At 36.8% G+C, this 16925-nt stretch overlaps 1 protein-coding gene across 1 annotated transcript in view; it reads left to right on the top strand.

Moving 5' to 3' along the window:
- Gbe1 (1,4-alpha-glucan branching enzyme 1) overlaps positions 1-16925 on the top strand; it is a 253228-nt gene that overhangs the window by 77281 nt on the left and 159022 nt on the right. Inside the window, exon 3 of the mRNA XM_028876721.2 lies at positions 12515-12627. Within this exon, the coding sequence (XP_028732554.1) occupies positions 12515-12627 (113 nt within the window). The remainder of the gene's footprint in view (positions 1-12514; positions 12628-16925) is intronic.

Genomic DNA, 16925 nt, shown 5'->3' with positions numbered 1-16925 from the left:
TATTAGTGTTTATATATAGACAATTAGCCATTTTATGCATCTCTAAATAGCTTGTTGAGCATTTTAGAAGATTGCTTTGTTGAGTGGAAATAGTATTTTGAATGATTATAATTTATATTCATGAATAATATATATCAAATTTATACAGATTATATAAATTCTATATATTATATATGCTATTTTGGGATTAAAAATATGATAAATATTAAGAATCTATCTTAAAAGACAAATAAATACACTTAAGCCATGCAGTTTTTAAGTTAGTGTGGTCTTGCTATTTTTTGCTATAATATTTGATAAGGATTCAGATTAATTAGAAAAGTTTAACAAACATAACCACCAACATTTTATATTTTTAGATAATTTACATCATTAGATAAATATACCAATAATTTATATAATATTTATGTATAAGGACAATACCCTTTATGAAAACCTATAAATCTTAAAATTGAGGTTTTTTTTGTTAGTTCTGCTTTTTATTAAATTTCCAACTGTATATTTAAGTTAATATGGTCTTGGTTTGGCATAAAAACTTGAAGTTTATTATTAATACTTGGTGACTATTTAATTATGTGTAATGTCCCATATCAAGTTTAGTGTGTCTCACAATGCATATACCCAGCTCCCTGAATTTATATAACTTATGTAAGAACTAAAACATTCCTGGAGCAGCTCAGGCTGTTTCTGGGGAGTTCAGCTAGAGAGCGGTCACTCCACACTTGATGCTCAAGTTAGGTCTAGCCATGGTTTTACAGCAGTGTGTTGTAGTACACAATATTCCACAATTAAGCTTATGACAATGGTGTGTGTTCACTTGTCACTCATAAATCTGTGTATCGGTGAGAGAAACTGTGGGTTTTATAGGTCTAATAAAAGGAGATGAAGGAGATAGAATAACACTTGAGATGGTTTTGATGAGAGGCGAGGCTGCTAGTGAACATTTGAAAAAAATGTTACAAATCCTTTTTTTTAAATTATAATTTTCTTCTTAAGAATTTCATACAGCTATATTAATGAAATATGACCACATCAAACCCTCAATACACTTTTTTAACTCCCCATAATCCCCAACATGCCCCCCTCTCAAGTTCATGTCTGTTTTCTCTCTCTCTCTCTCTCTCTCTCTCTCTCTCTCTCTCTCTCTCTCTCTCTCTCTCTCTCTCTCTCTCTCTCCTTCTTTCTTTTAAATCTACTAAGATCAATTAGTGCTTTCCATGTGTGTGAACCAGCCACAGGAGGGTGAGAAACTGGCCATTGAGACTATCATCACAAAAAGAATGATTTTTCTATTCCTTAGCATCTGCCAAGTGCTGATAGCCCTCAGCGAAGGATGGGGCTTGAAGAATTCATCCCCCATCTATGCTGACGTTTTGCCTGGTTTGACCTTATGCAGGTCTTGTGCAGGTAACCCCAGCTATTGTTACTTAATGGAAACCTTTATCAAGATTTATTTTGAAAAACAGAACCATAAGTAGACTGGCATTTTGTTGTTGTTTTTGTTTGTTACTTTGTTTGTTTTAAACTCTCTGACCCCATTTAGTTCCAGCTGCTGAGACCTCTAGATCCCCAATATTCTGTGTCATGACTACTGACTGCTTTTCTTTGGTCCCATGTAGACCTCTTACTTAGCTCTTGAAGGTTTCATGTCTTTTTCACCTGCACTGTCTACCATTCCCGCTCTACAGATCTGTAGCATTGCAGACATCAGACTATGTGATTTTTCTTCTGGGACTGTGGGGCAAAATCACATGGCCTTCTGAGGTGCTGCTTCTCTAGTACAGATTCATGGTTGTCAACTGCACAGAACTCGATCGCACCCTTCTGACTCCACTTTCTTTACTCTATATATCTATTTTAGTTCTCTCACTCTCTCCTGAATGCTTCCCTTATTTTACTGCATCTTTGTTCTCTTGTAGCCCAGTACTTTGACTTCTCAGATAAAACAGAAGGCAGCTGAAAGAAAGGCCACATTTCTGCCGCCAAGTGCCACCCCCCCAAAGTTGTCTGTATTTATACATGCTTATAAAAGATAATAGAAAAAAAACGATGTTACAGAGCAATATCTTAACTTTTCACCTTCCATCTTTAACTGTAAATCTGCGTTTATTTCCTCTTTCTGTGAGGCCCCTCAGTGCTGCTTCCCACTTCCCCGTACAGCATCGCCATATCTCTCCTCCCTCAAATATATCTTGAAAAGAAAAGGCTGTCCCCTCCTTCAGTTCTGTCATTTTCTCCCCCCAAAGATTTATTTTTATTCCATATTTACACACATCTCTGTGTGTATGTGTACACGTGTGGGGATGTCTGCAGAGGCTAAAGGGTGGTATCTCCTGTCGTCAACTCTACTAAGAATACACTACCTCTTATCCATTCTAATTGAAATAGCTTGCAGGTACATTCCTTCTCCTCTATTCGTGTCTTCATGGTTATGGCTTCAGAGCAAGGACTTGAGTAGGTTCCTGAAGCCTGAGGAGGACTGGCCAAAGGAGAAATCTGAGAATAATAACTGGGTTGGAAATCTGGAAAATCATCATGAATTTAGCCAGGGACATTTTAGGTGCTGAACTAATCTGAAGAAAGGAGGAAGAATTCAAGAAACTGGGCTGTCAGTGCTGAAGATTTGGATATGAAGAAAAGTTCGCTTCATGGTTATTGATGGTGTTTCAGTAAATATACCAATACACTGTATTTGAATGATGAAAACTAAAAGACTGAGTTAGAATCCTCAGAATCTTCAGAACATCAAAAAATAACTGAAAAAAGTAAGAGGAGAAAATACAAGCCAGGAATTATCCTTAAAGAAAAGGCAAAATAAAATAAAATAAAAACCCGAGGCTGGGAAGATGGCTGAGTGGGCAAAGTGTTTTCTGTGCAAGTATGAGAACCTGAGTTCAGATCCCCAGTACCCACATTAAAAGCCAAGCATGGTGCATATCCATCATCCAAGCACTGGGAGGTAAAGACCAGTGGATCATGGGCCTCCTTGGCTAATCTTTCAAAAAAGGCATCTTCCATGTGCCTTGTGAGATCCTGTTTCAAAGTCAAAATAAAAACAAAAGAAGAAAAAAAAAAAAAAACTGTGGTGAATTGAGAAACAGTCACTTCTGCAGGTGTGCAGGAAACGGAAGGAGCGGTAGGTCCTGGACATAGATGGCTGTCAATCTGAGCGACTTAGTTTCTTCTAACAATCCAGTTTTCTTCTGGAATAATAAACTCCTGTCTTCTGCAGGTATTTTTGCTTATTGCTTGAGACAGACTGAAATCTGCCCAAAAGGATTGAATGAACTATTCAGTCTTCTCTCTGCTTGTCTCTGTCTCCTCGCTCTGTCTTTCTCTGAATCTGTTTCTGTCTGACAGTCTCCCTCTGTCTTTCGTTTTCCCTCCCTTGTATCCCAGTTTTCCTCCTTCCCCTCTGTTCTTCTTTTCTATTTTCTGATTATATCCCATAAGGCCGTGTGTCAAGATTAGAGCTGGATTCCTTGTCAGTAACAAAACTTGTTAGATTTCAGCTGGAAGATAGGCATGGTGGCACAGGCATGCCTGTATTCCTAGCACTCAGAAAATAGTTGCGGGAGGAAAAGGAGTCCAGATTCACCCTCAGTAACATAGATCTCAAAGTTGGCCTGGGGGATATGAGATCACCTCACACAAAAATAAACCAGCATGGGAAGAATTTGAGGTTGACATTCCAGGGAGAAGCCTAAATAACAGATCTGTCAGCCACTTAGCTAAGAATGGTGACTCATCTTGGCAGCCACCCCCCCCCATCACCTGTGATTTTAGACTTGAACTGTTGAAGCTGGTACAGCAGCTACAGCAAGCAGACATGGAGGATAAGGCTTTTGTACTAAAGCAAAAACAAACAAGCAAAAGGCAAAACAGAAAAACAAACAAACAAACAAAACAGCAACACACAAAAATCTACATGCAAAATGTGTTTCCGAAAGTGTAAGGTTCTAAGTCAAGGAACTGATTGTGCAACTGCAAAATCCAGTTCAGAGCCTGCTAAGGGCTGAGCATTGTGTTGCTCTACAGTTCCTGTGTTTCCTGAATGTCCAAGGTGAGGGTGTTTGGAGGCGGAGCCTCTGGATTGTAGTTAGACCTTGAGGGGAGAGTCCCCTGGAATGGAAGGATTGTCTTACAAGCCACAGACTCATGAGAGAAGACTTCTCTCTATCCTATGAAAATACAACATGAAGATACCTCTGCTAGTTGGAGGAAAACCCTAATCAGGAGCTTGGCATGCTTGCTCCGTTTTCTAGGTGCCTGGCTTCTAGGGCTGTGAGGGGGCAAAACCAGTTTATTATTTAAGTATCTGTTGCTGTACCCCAAGTTGACTAAGACAGATGTTTTCTGCATTTCTGATGGAGACAGGTACTGCCTGATCTAGAGGGTTTATGTGTGCCAGCGTGTAAGAAGAGACAGACCGAAGCAGGAGTCAGGCTAACTTGACTCAAACCCTGCCTTTGTTAGTAGCTCTGAGACTTGAGCTTTGCGACCCTCGCTCTTTGAGCCTGCTTCATTATCCGTCAAATGAAAATTCTAATACTGTATGGGCCTTGTGAGATAATTGAATCAGATATTGAATGTCAAGCACTAAGGAGAATCCATAACTACTGCTGCTGCAGTCATTTCCACCAGATCCTCCTACTTCCTGCTGTTGTGATAATTTCATTATTTCTTTCATCACAATACAACTCTGTTCTTGTAGTATTAGGTCTAACACAGATTCAGCCTCTGCTCAAGTCGTAAAAAAAAATAGTATTTTTTATTTTGCCAGCTCTGTTATCCTGACCCCATTAACAATGTTTATTTGCATAAGAAACATGACCATGTAACTTCTCTTTCTTTACCGTCCTGGATCTACATATTGTTGTGTTTCTCTCTCTCTCTCTCTCTCTCTCTCTCTCTCTCTCTCTCTCTCTCTCTTGACATTTACCCTGTTACTCAGCTTTCAGTGTATTTTTGCAGGTATTAGATTTTTGTTGGTTGCTTGTTTTCTTTCATTCATTCATTCATTCTTTTTTTTTTTGAGATAAGACCTTTTTGCTTGGTAGTGCAGGTTAGCTTGAACCTCACTCTATAGCTGAGGCAATCCCAGCTTCTCAGCAATCTTATTTCAGACTCCTAAGAGTGGGTCTCCCAGTTTGAACCCCAAACCGGCTCATTTGGGCTCTAAATGGAAAGATGGTTTCATATATATATATATATATATATATATATAATTTATTATTGGTGCAAACTGTCTGCTCTCTCCAGCTCGAAGTTCTCAAATTGCTCTACCTTGGCAAGCCTTTAAACTTTTAGTCATTTCTCTTCAAAGACATCTCTAGCCATCAAACTTGACTTTTTATTCTCCCTATTGACCAAGCTATCTTCTTCCTGTTAAATTTTTATATGTCTCCCCATGTGGCCTTTTCCTTTACAATATCTCTGACAGAACTTGATTTGAGTCCAAGGCAAAGATCAATGAAAACAAACAAAGGCTACCTGAGCTTTGTTTTTGAATTATTTTTAACAGTTTTATTGAGATTTTTTTTTCAGTATGAGATAATTCTTGCAGCATGCATTTTACCAATTTAAAGTATGCAGTTCTCTCATTTTTAGTATAATTAAAAACTGGCTCGTTTAATAATCACCGCTTTCAGTTTTGAAACATTTTCTTTACTTGAAAAGAAACTCTGTATGCACTCTAGTGTCATTTATAGTTGTCACCGTCCCAGGCAACAACAATATAGATTTTTGCCTTAAATTTGACTACTATCAATATTTTGTATAAAAATGCGTAATATGCATGTTTTGGGGCTTCATTCCCTTAATATTAGTTGTGTTCGTAGAATTCTACATTATACTGTGTATTAGTATGCCATTCTTCTGTATGACCAACTCCTTTATTATATGAACACAAAGCATTTTCTCTGTTGATTACTTAGACGTTTGGATAGTGTTTCCTTTTTGATTACTGTGAATTATATTGCAGATGAACACTATACATGCAAGGCTTTGTGTGGACTTCTGTGTTCTTGCTGTCTTTCTATTGCTGTGATAAACACCATGACCAAAAGCAACCGGGGCAAGAAGGGATTAATTTGGTTTATATGTCCTCATCATAGCCTATCATTGCGCGAAGCCAAGGGACCAACTCAAGCAGAGAGGAACAGGAGCAGAGACCATAAAGGGCATCACTTACTGGCTTGGTCCTCCTGGCTTTCTCAGGTTGTTTTCTTATACAACCTGGTGCCACCTGCTCAGGGGTGGCGCTGCCTAGAGTGGTTTGGTTCCTTCCATATTAGTCATCTATCGAAAAACCAAATGCCCCATAGAACTGCCCACAGTCCAGTCTGATGGAGGTAATTCCTAATCTGAGGCTCACTCTTCCAAGATGACTCCAGCTTGTATGAAGTTGACAAAAAACTGTTCAGCACAATATGGTTTGATTTAATTTGGATATACAAGTTTGAGTTGAATTCCTGGGTACAGGGCTAACACTAGTCAGTTTTCCAAAGCAGTCACATGGCTTTGCATTTTAAGTAGCAATGTTTGAGGTTTCAGGTGTCTTCACACCCTCCATTTTGCTTTGTGTCTATTGTTTTCACCGCAGCCTTCCCCTCTGTGAGCACAGCATCTCATTATGATTTTTATATTCCCATGACTTATGGCATTGAACATCCTTTGGTGTGTCTGATGGACATTGCTATTGTGAACACATCTATTAAATCATTTGCTTGCTCTGAAAAATGTATTTTAGTAATTAAATTGTAAATATTATTTAGATATTCAAGACTTAAGTAACTATCTCTTATAGTGATTTCCAATTATTTTCTTCCCTTTTAAAGTTGCTGTTTCATTTTCTTGATAGTGTCTTTTGTCTACCCATTTTTTTATTGTGACAAGTGTGATTTATCATTTTTTTCTTTTGTTCCATCTATATCTAGTATTGTATTAAAGAACTAAGGTCACAGAAATATACCTAATTTAACCTTAGTTTTACTTGAAATATTTTATGGTTCCTAAGCCTATTTCTAGGATCCATTTTGAGCTAATTTCATATATGTTTTAAGATACGGGCTGAAGTTTGTTTTTCTGTATATGGAGGTCTAGTATTCACAGTTGGTTAAAACAAATATTCTTTCCTTATTGAATGTTATTAGTTATCGTTGTAAAACCTGAACTGACAATAAATATATATTCATTTCTGTCTTATTTCCTAGTCATTACAGAAAAACACTTCATTGTTACAGTTTTATAACTGGCCATAGGATAAGGAGGAGGCCTGTGTATTCTATTTGTTGATCACTATGAACCCTCCCATGTCTGCATATGGGGTATGGTTCAAGTCGTGCCTGATTAGATGACACATGTGTTTCAGGTTATAGAGAAAAATCTCACATTCACATCCATTCTAATATTAGTAAACCATAAATCAGTTAATTTGCAAGCAGCACTGGTAGAGCTTGTAACAACACTAGAATTTACCTTGTCTATGGAGAGCCAGCCAATGGACTCCACATGTTGATTAGCTTGTTGAGACAGAGTTCCTTATTCTGATCAGTGAAAATAAACTGCAGAGCCATTCCAGGCTAGAGGGTACCTTTGGCTGCCTGGTGATTGCTGTATGTGTCATGAGCACCATCTCCCATAGTCTTCTTTTTTCTACTTTGTTATTTAACATGCTCTTCCCAAGCAAACAGCACATCTCTTCCAATTTAACCATTAGTTTTCTACCTTGTATCTACTGTCCCTGACAAGAGAAGGCTGATCAAATTCAGGCCCAAACCCAAAGCACGTGTTTCAGTTTGGGCTGCAGTTATGAAATGCCAGTGCCAGGGCAGCTTATAAGCAAGAGAAGCGCATTTCTCGCAGATCTGAAGGCTTAAAGCCTAACATTGGCAAGGTTGGAACCTGATGAGGACCCACTTCTGGGTTTAAGATAGTTTGATTTCTCCATGTATGCTCTGTACCAGAAAGTAAACAAGTTAGCACACTCTCTGAAATCGCTTTTATGTGGGTACTAATCTTGTTTACTGGGGTTCTCCCCTCAGGACCCAAACCTCTTCCAAAGGTCTCTCTTCCTAATGCTGTGATCTTGGAGGTGGCATCCCAGCATAACACTTTGGAGAGACGTAGACATTCAGTTCATAACAACGTCTAAAAAAGGCAGAGTTCAATGCCACAGAATAAGTCATAGCAAAGAAAAGTGTTATTATCCTTAGGTCTTAAACAGTATTTTATCTCTCCACATCTAGCTGACAAGAATTATTTGAAATTGGGTAGATTTTTGGTCTAAATTGCCATCATATAAATTAAGGTACTTAGAGTGTGTCAGAAGAGAAAGTAAATAAAAATAAAATAATAATATAGTGGAAATACTGTTACTTATTTTCAAGGATCTATGGAACATCAGAAATGATCATATACTGGAATACTTCAAATTCTAGTGCTGCGTTGAATGCTATCTGACTACAGATTACAGCTTATCTCACTTACAGCTTCCTGCTTTCAGACATGAGCATCAGAGCTTTCCTCTATACTCTAAAATGTGTATTTAACCATATCCTTTAGCTAATATGTAAAAACATAAAAATGCACATTCTAATGGGGTAACATTAAATTGTTTGATATAGGTATACAATGTGCAATGTGGAAATCTCATTACTTGTATCTGACTTCTCAAATATTAATCATTTTTAAGTGAAAAAACTTAGAATCATTTTCTCTAGCTTCCTGAAATATAGATTCATTATTGTTATTTATACTCACTTTGTGTACATACGCTGTAACCTATAGTGTCATGGTTCCCCCAAGCACTTACAACTATATCTGTGGATCAAACTTTTTCTTATTTCATTCTGTTGCCTCCCACCTACAGAACAGCTTCTAGTAACCACCATTAGAGTCTCATTTTTTTTTAAAAGTATTTCTTTTATTTTTGAGATTATAGTATAATTTCATGATTTCCACCTTTCCTTTCCTCCCTCAAACCTTCCATACACCCTTCTTTGCTTTCTTTCAAACTGATCACTTCTTTTCATTGATTGTTGCTACATACAACATTCTTTTAAATACAGAAATGCAACTAGCCTAGTCTGTTACTTCTGTATTTTCTGGGCTAACCATTTGGTAGTAGGTAACCATTTGGTGTGCTGTTCCTTGAGGAAGAATATTTCTCCAAGTCTCAGCATTCCTTAGTTGCCCATAGTTCTCTGAGGATCAGAGAGTTGCTGTGAAATTCGGTCTTCTAGGAGTATCAGAAGCTACACCCACAAAACCTCACTAACATGACTGCTTCAACATGAGCCGAACATGGGCAGCAGCAATAGACATGCTAACATGGATAGAGGGAAGCCCTGGAGTCCTTAACCCTCCACTAACAACCTCAGCTTTTAAGAACGGAATTCTGGGCTGTGGAGATGGCTCAGTGGGTAAGAGAGCTTCCCATGCAAGCTTGGGGACTTGAGTTCAAATCCTCAGCACCCACATAAAATCCAGGCATGACCAAACATGCCGATTTCCAGTGTTGAGGGTGGGCACCGGAAGCTCTCAGAAGCTTCCTAGGAAGCCAGTCTAGTGGAAAAGCTGACCTTCATTGTCAGTGAGAGACCACGGATCAAGAGAATAAGCCAAAGGCAATTGAGGAAGATACTTGATGTCCTGCTCTGGCTTATGCATATATGTATAGGCATGTGCACGCAGACTCACATGTGCACACATAAGCTCACACAAGCACACACCACACACTTATGCCACATAAACAAAAGAGCTGAGTTCTGTCTGCTGGGCTCAGATGGGAGGGTAGGAGGTTAGAGTGGTCTAGACATGTAAGGATGTGTCCAGCAGAGCACCCTTGCTTTGATTTATTTTATTTAGTTTCATGTTGGAGTCCTCTGCAAAATTTCTTCTAAGAAAATTGAATGGCTTCAGCTGCTAAAAGTAAATAGGCTGGTAAATAAATAAATGCTTTGATTGCTACTGTATTAAACCTCAAAGTAAGTCACATTATTATCTTCATTTCAATAAAACTAGAAATTAATGAAAGATATTTAAAAGGAAATATAATACAACTCAATTTATCCCAAATAACAATAAGGTTAAAGAGAATAATCAGTGTTCCAATTACAGCCTATTTTTGAAAAGAAATGAAAACAGTGTATATCAAACGTTATCATTACAGGCAGAAAAATAATGAGAGAAAACTTCTGTCATGCTGGCTGTGCATCTGATCTATGGAACACAGAAAATTATTTGAGTGTTTGTTTTCTCAATTCTCCCAAGGATGGTGTATAACAAGTTCTATTCTTGATGCATTAAAGAGGAGTTTATTTATTGCATGCTGGGGTTCCTTAGGGTACTAGCGCTTAATTCTTTTAGTGAACCCTGGCTGAGCAAGACAGGCATGTCTTGTTATTAAAATGATAATCCCTGGTGTTGCTCAGGATATGGGTAGTTGAACATTCCTCTGTGTGGCTAGTGGGAGTATGAATTGAAACTGCCAACCCAGAATGTATCTTGGTAATGTATATTTGGAATCATAAACATGTTAAGATCTGATGCCCTTGGCCTGACAATATCACTTTATAATTGATGGTGAAGAAAGATATTTGGACAGTTATTTCTGCACAGAGACCTGACATGAGTTTTCATTGTGGTACTTTTCTAATCCTGGAAAGATAGAGAAGTCCTATATTTATACAGCTGGCTTCAATATTATAAATATTTTGCCTGTCTGGTTTCATTTGTTTCTCTGCCCTGTGTATATTTAATTTTTTTCCTATCTTAGAGAAAATCATTGTAGATGTTATTTCACATTTTCATTTCAGTTTTAATAGTTTTACAACATACACATGTCTCTGTCCGTTACTTTCTACATATTTCTGGAGCTTGGTGTAAGTGATAATTTTCTGTTCCCCTTTAAAATCAGCTTTTCAGTTTCATATTTATCCACTCTGATGCATCCCCGTTATATCTTTCTATGATATCTCATTGTTTAATTCTCCCAGCTACATATTTTGCTTATTCCGTAGCTTCTTTAAAGTTTGGTTGCTTATTATTTGTTGCTTTTGCAATGAAATCTTCAGCGATCAGTTCTAAATAGTCTCTTGTATTCACTTAGGAGAATTTGTCTAGGCCGTTGTCTGGGAATAGACTTGTTGGACCATTGGGTTAGCATAACTTCAGTGCCAAGTTACTGTCAGTCATTTATACCCTCTGTAGTAGTGTTGTTTTATGACCTTACTGGGTGTTTGATATTCTGAACCTTTCATTTTTGCCAAGCCAGTGAGTAGCAATGAGTCGCTGAATCCAAGATCTAAGTCAGCTTGTGTCTTATTGCTCACGTCTACTGGCCATTCAGAGTTCTTCCTCTGAATATTTTCTTAGCCTACTTATCTGTTGGTTTGTTTGCTTTGTTCCTTGAGTGATGTTTTTCACATGTTTCTGTGCTGTTCCTGAAATGAATTCATACAGGTGTTAGATTGCATTGTTAGTCTAACTGCTGTGGAGATACACTTGTTTTAGTGATTAAATTTTGCAGTCCATGTTTTTGTTTTTTTTTTTTTTCATTCTTTACTTTAACACTTCAATTAATTAGCTAGTGAATTAATTACTTTTTGGTAGATGCCTCACTTGAAAATAATCCTCATTAAGTATCCCAAGGTTATAAACACCTTTATTGGTTTGCTTTCATTTTAGGTATTCTATAGTTGTGTTTGTCAGATGTGAAAATACCACATGTTGGAATGATTAGGGGTGTGTTAGTAGGTATTGATCCATTTCTCTTATGAGCAAAACTGGTTACTTTTACACCTCTGGCTAAGGATTGTATCAATGTTGCTTCCGTGTATGCAAGGGTTGACCTCTATTCTGTGGAGATTTTCTCCTCATCTGCAGCATAGTGTCACATTAATCCATATGCGAAATTAACTTTCTACCTTTCTTCCTTGAGGCATTTCTTTATATTTTAATTGAACTCATTCATATTTTTATGAATTTGGGCATATATGTTGTTGCAATCATTTTTTTTTATCAACATGGCATGGATCTTATTAAATAGACTAGAATTTTCTTGTTGATGTTTCTTTAAATGACATTTTTAAAACAGTGTATTTACTAATAAATCAATTAAGGATTAAAACTATATTTGAAAATGTTAAAATATCTGTTTAATTTTTGGAGACCAAAGTCATATTTTCAGAACCTTTCTTTTGTTTATTTATTGTATTTAGGAGCGTGCATACATGAGTGCATGCGTGTGTGCATATGTGCATGTATGTGTGTGAATTCTCACCATTAGACTTGGTGGCAAACACCTTCACTCTTTACACTTCTTCCTAGCTCAGAAAAGCATTTCTTACACATTTTGAACTATCCTCCATTTTTCTAAGTAGCTCATATAAAACGTTATTATATTAGAAAGTATGCTTTTTAAAGTAATGTAATTTTCATAGGTAAGCAGTGTGTTTTACTAAACTCCTAATCCTATCAAGTTATTTATTACATGATCTTTATTATTTAGATGGCTGGAATCCATTTTCTCACCCATATAAAAAACTAGAATATGGAAAATGGGAGCTGTCTATCCCACCCAAGCAGAATAAATCTCCGATACCTCATGGATCCAAATTGAAGGTATGTTCCTCCTTCCTTTTTGTTTGTTTCTTTCTTGATAAGGCTTTGGCATGTAGCTCAAGCTGGCTCCAAACTCACTGTCTTACTTACTTACTACCAGGCCTATTTACATATAGTTCTGAAAGGGTGCATTCCATAGCTGACTCTTCCTTAATTTCTCCGGTTTGCCATTTTTGGAAACCGTGTTGTTACTTCAGGCAGTGAATTTGTTATCTTTCAAAATACTGTGTTATTCTTTATTTACACAGTTTTATGAGTCCTCACACCTTCTTTGCTACTAAAATTAAGTATTGAATAATGAATTTTCAAAATGTGGTTTCTGTGCAAGTGGTAAGATAATTAAATCTGTAGTGAGCATTCCAAATCCAAAATTTCAAATCCAAAATGCTTCAGAATCAGAAGCCTTTTGAGTGCTGACATGATGACATGAGTGGAAAGTTCCATACCATGAAATTTAGTTTCTTATATAAATTGTTATGAATCGCAAATACTTACCCTTAGGCTGTATGTATAAGGCAGAGATAAAATATGCATGAAGCTTGTATTTAGATTTAGATTTCTCCTCTAAAATGCCTCATTCATATTCAAGTATTAAAAAAATCGGTTCCTAAGTATTTTGATAATGATTACGTAGGCTGTACCAAGGATGAATGATTTTTGATATGTTAAAGCTACGCTGAGTGTCTGCCTCTTTACTTTGATTGAAGTCTTTTTATAGTTTTTCTGTGCTACATATTACATTATGTTTCTTTCTCAAAAATTGGTTGACCTTGGTCAAATTAAACAATGGTTCAATTTTTTAAACAGATATAATTATCTGATGGCTTAAAATGCTTTTTACATTCTCATTTATCTTCTTAAAAAATATTTTTTACAGAAGGGAGGCAGTAAATAAGTATAAGGTAAACTGCTCTTTCTCCAGTATGAATCTCTAAAATTTATGGTCAAGTAATTCACTAGAAACTCTGATGTTTTTGCTAGTGTTTAGACATTTCAAGTGTTAAGGCTACCCTTAGTTGTTTTTGCAATACTAAACAGTGACATATTTAGTTATTCATGTGTGGAAATTGATGTAGCTTTTGAGGGAACCTGGTAAATTCTCTGTAAAGCATCAACTGATCTGAGCTTTTTGGCCCTTTACCTTGATGTTAGCCTTGAGTAGTCTCTCTTGGTAATTAAAAGTCATGTTTTAAGCAAAACTTGAAAATTCATTTCAGTCCACAAAGGGATTGACCTTTCTTATTTGTGATTATATCTTATGAATTATATTGTGACCATTAACAAAATAAGCATTATCTACCGCTGAAATTTTAATTTCTTTCTCTCTGCAAAATACATCATTTTTCAACTGAACTGTTGAAAAAAAGACATTTAACTACTTATATCATGTTATAAATAAGACTGTTAGAGTTTTTAATTGAACGACAATATTGAAAGATAAAATGATAAAATAAATTAAACTTTCATGCCTGTAAAGATACAAGGAAGACTACTTACCTGAAGAATAATTACGTTTATATTATTCATGCCCTTCACACTTCAATGTACTGTATTTAAAACCATTTTATCTACTATTTGAAAATGTTTGCCTTTAATACCATTATTAAAACTAAATAAAAGAAGCTGACAGATTGTCAGAATTATCAAGTATCTCTTTTGTGTATATGTATACATATACATAAACACATATTTCTTGTATATATTTTAAGTAGAAAGTACTATAGAAAGTGCTATCAGAACTCCAAAATGAATACACAATATATTCATTGTGTGACAGCAACACAGAAACTTATAAGTGATAGTGACATTCAAGCATACTTGGAAAACATATTCAGAAGTTGATCAGAGAGCCAGCAGGAAGAAAGGCATTCTAACTTGAGAGTGCTGAATGAATCAAGGTGTGTATTGATCCAGGTCCCAAGGGGGAAGCAAATGGCACACTCGAACAGTACAGTTTAAATAGGTATTATTTTTCAAAAAGGCTATCTTCATAGCTGAACATGCAAGGAAAAAAAAACACAGAGTTCAAAGGACTGTTGTTGTAAGTCTTAAAAAATTAACCCCTTCTCTGCTACTTGCTGAAATGGAAACCCAGTGAGAGAAGTGCACCATCTTGAGAGAAACACTGGATATTGGTTGAGAACTAAAGGTAGTGTGTAACAGCCTTCAAGTGGAAGGAGCCAGAGGAATAGAGGAGACAAATGATCTGGTCCTTCATTCCCCGTTTACCTCTGACACCTTTTTGGAGCCTGAGCCTGGCTAAAGTTCTTAGGAATCAGAATTCCAGGACATAGGGTTCACACTGGCCAGAGTCTGTATCTGAGAAATGGGTGAATAGGTGAGAAGCTAAACTTGACAGGTTCACTGGAGGCAAACTAAAGATTTCTTTCCCATCTCTGAGTTTTTCCCTCCCCTCCCAACTCCTCCCCTTCCCTCCCCTCCCCTCTTGCTTGCTATGCCAATTAAAACTAAAAGATTAGCATTGGCATTTAGAATTAATTTATTTTTCACTGTTTAATATATTTATGCAATGTCACTATTGCTTACCAATCAGTAAAACAAAAGTACACTAGCTCTTGGTACCAGCCTTTAACTGTTCCAAAGGCTTATCTGTTTTGTTTGTTTGAGACAGGGTTTCTCTGGCCCTGACTGTCCTGGAACTCAGAGATCCACCTGCCTCTGCCTCCCAAGTGCTGGGATTAAAGGTGTGCGCCACCACCGCCCAGCCGCTTATCTCTTTTATTAGCTAAGGTTGCCAAAACAAATGCCATAGAATTGCTTGCTTAAATAACAGAGATGTGTTTGCTCGTCGTTTTAGCTGCTGGAAGTCCTAGAGGCTATGATGATCATGTTCCAAATTCTCTCTTCCTGCTGCAAAAGGGGCTTCTTTGTTTTGTCATGTGGCAGAAAGAAAGGAAGGTAGGGTATTAGAGAGTACATGTGTGCAAACTCTGATAAGTTTTCATCATAACAGATTTTCTAACTTTGTTACTCCACATGGATCTGATTAACTTCCCAGTGGCCCCATCTCCATGTAACACCATCTTAGGAGTTAGGGCTACATTTGGACAGATACAATTTATCACATAGCAGGATGGTCCTGCTTTTCAATTATAAAATACATTTAGATGTTACAGAATTGATTGCTAGAAAAGAAGCATGAAACCAAACAGTTACACTTGGAATTTTGTTAGCTAAGACTTTTGAAACAAATAAGAAGTTATATTCATTTATTCCCACTCTTCGTTGTATTGCTAGGAAAGAAGGGAGTACTTCGTAAAGGTAAGTTTTCGAGGTCACAAAATTAGTGAGTTATCATAAGCTGTGTCTTCATTGGAGTCTATCAGACTCATAGTCCATACTCTGAAATGGGCTGCATTGCAAGTCAGGATAAGAGTTCAGAAAGAATAAGAGAGTGGGGGCATTGGTGCAGATGAAAGCCAACTTGAAACATGTCCCAGACCTAACAGTTCATCTTGTGCTATGTTCTGTAGCTCTTTGTCTGGAAACTGTGACTTCCAGGATTTAGCATGCTGGGAGACAGAACATTACCTCTATCTTGAGAACAAAAAGGAGGAATAGATAGTTTGTGGGAAGGTCTGGGAGATGAGATGAGGTAGATTAAAAGTAATGACTGAGAGCTGGAAAGAACTTGTCAGGCATAAGAGTCAATGAAGAGGTCCGTGTTAGAGAATGGAAGAATTTAGTGTCTCAGTCATTGTCTAAGAAGACCGATATGATAAGTTGTGATCCTTCATTTCTAGGACATTTCATGCACTATGTCATTGTTGATTTCCTTCTCTTCCTATCTTTTCATTCTTTTAAGGATACCTAGTATTTGTATATTGAATCTCATAGATTTTGTCTTTTTCTCTTAACCTAACCATCATTTTGACTTTCTGTTACACTTTGACAGATGATCTTGTTATTCAGCTGCTTTTATTTATTATTTATTTATTTATTATTTACTTTCAAAATCTCTAAGGACTTGTTTTTGATTTCTATTTTTTAATTATGTTATACTATTAAAAAGATTTTTAAAATACATTTTGTGAGTAAATTGTAGAAATTTAAAAATCAAACTTTCCAAGCCGGGCGGTGGTGGCACACACCTTTAATCCCAGCACTCGGGAGGCAGAGCCAGGCGGATCTCTGTGAGTTCGAGGCCAGCCTGGTCTACAAAGCGAGTTCCAGAAAGGCGCAAAGCTACACAGAGAAACCCTGTCTCGAAAAAACAAAAAAACAAAAACAAAAACAAAACAACAACAACAACAACAAAAAAACAAACTTTCCCCTTT

This window comes from Peromyscus leucopus, chromosome 12 (assembly GCF_004664715.2).
Source record: "Peromyscus leucopus breed LL Stock chromosome 12, UCI_PerLeu_2.1, whole genome shotgun sequence".
Classification (NCBI taxonomy): domain Eukaryota; kingdom Metazoa; phylum Chordata; class Mammalia; order Rodentia; family Cricetidae; genus Peromyscus; species Peromyscus leucopus.
Note: the sequence above shows the minus strand (reverse complement) of the source record. Positions and strands in the feature narration are given on the sequence as shown.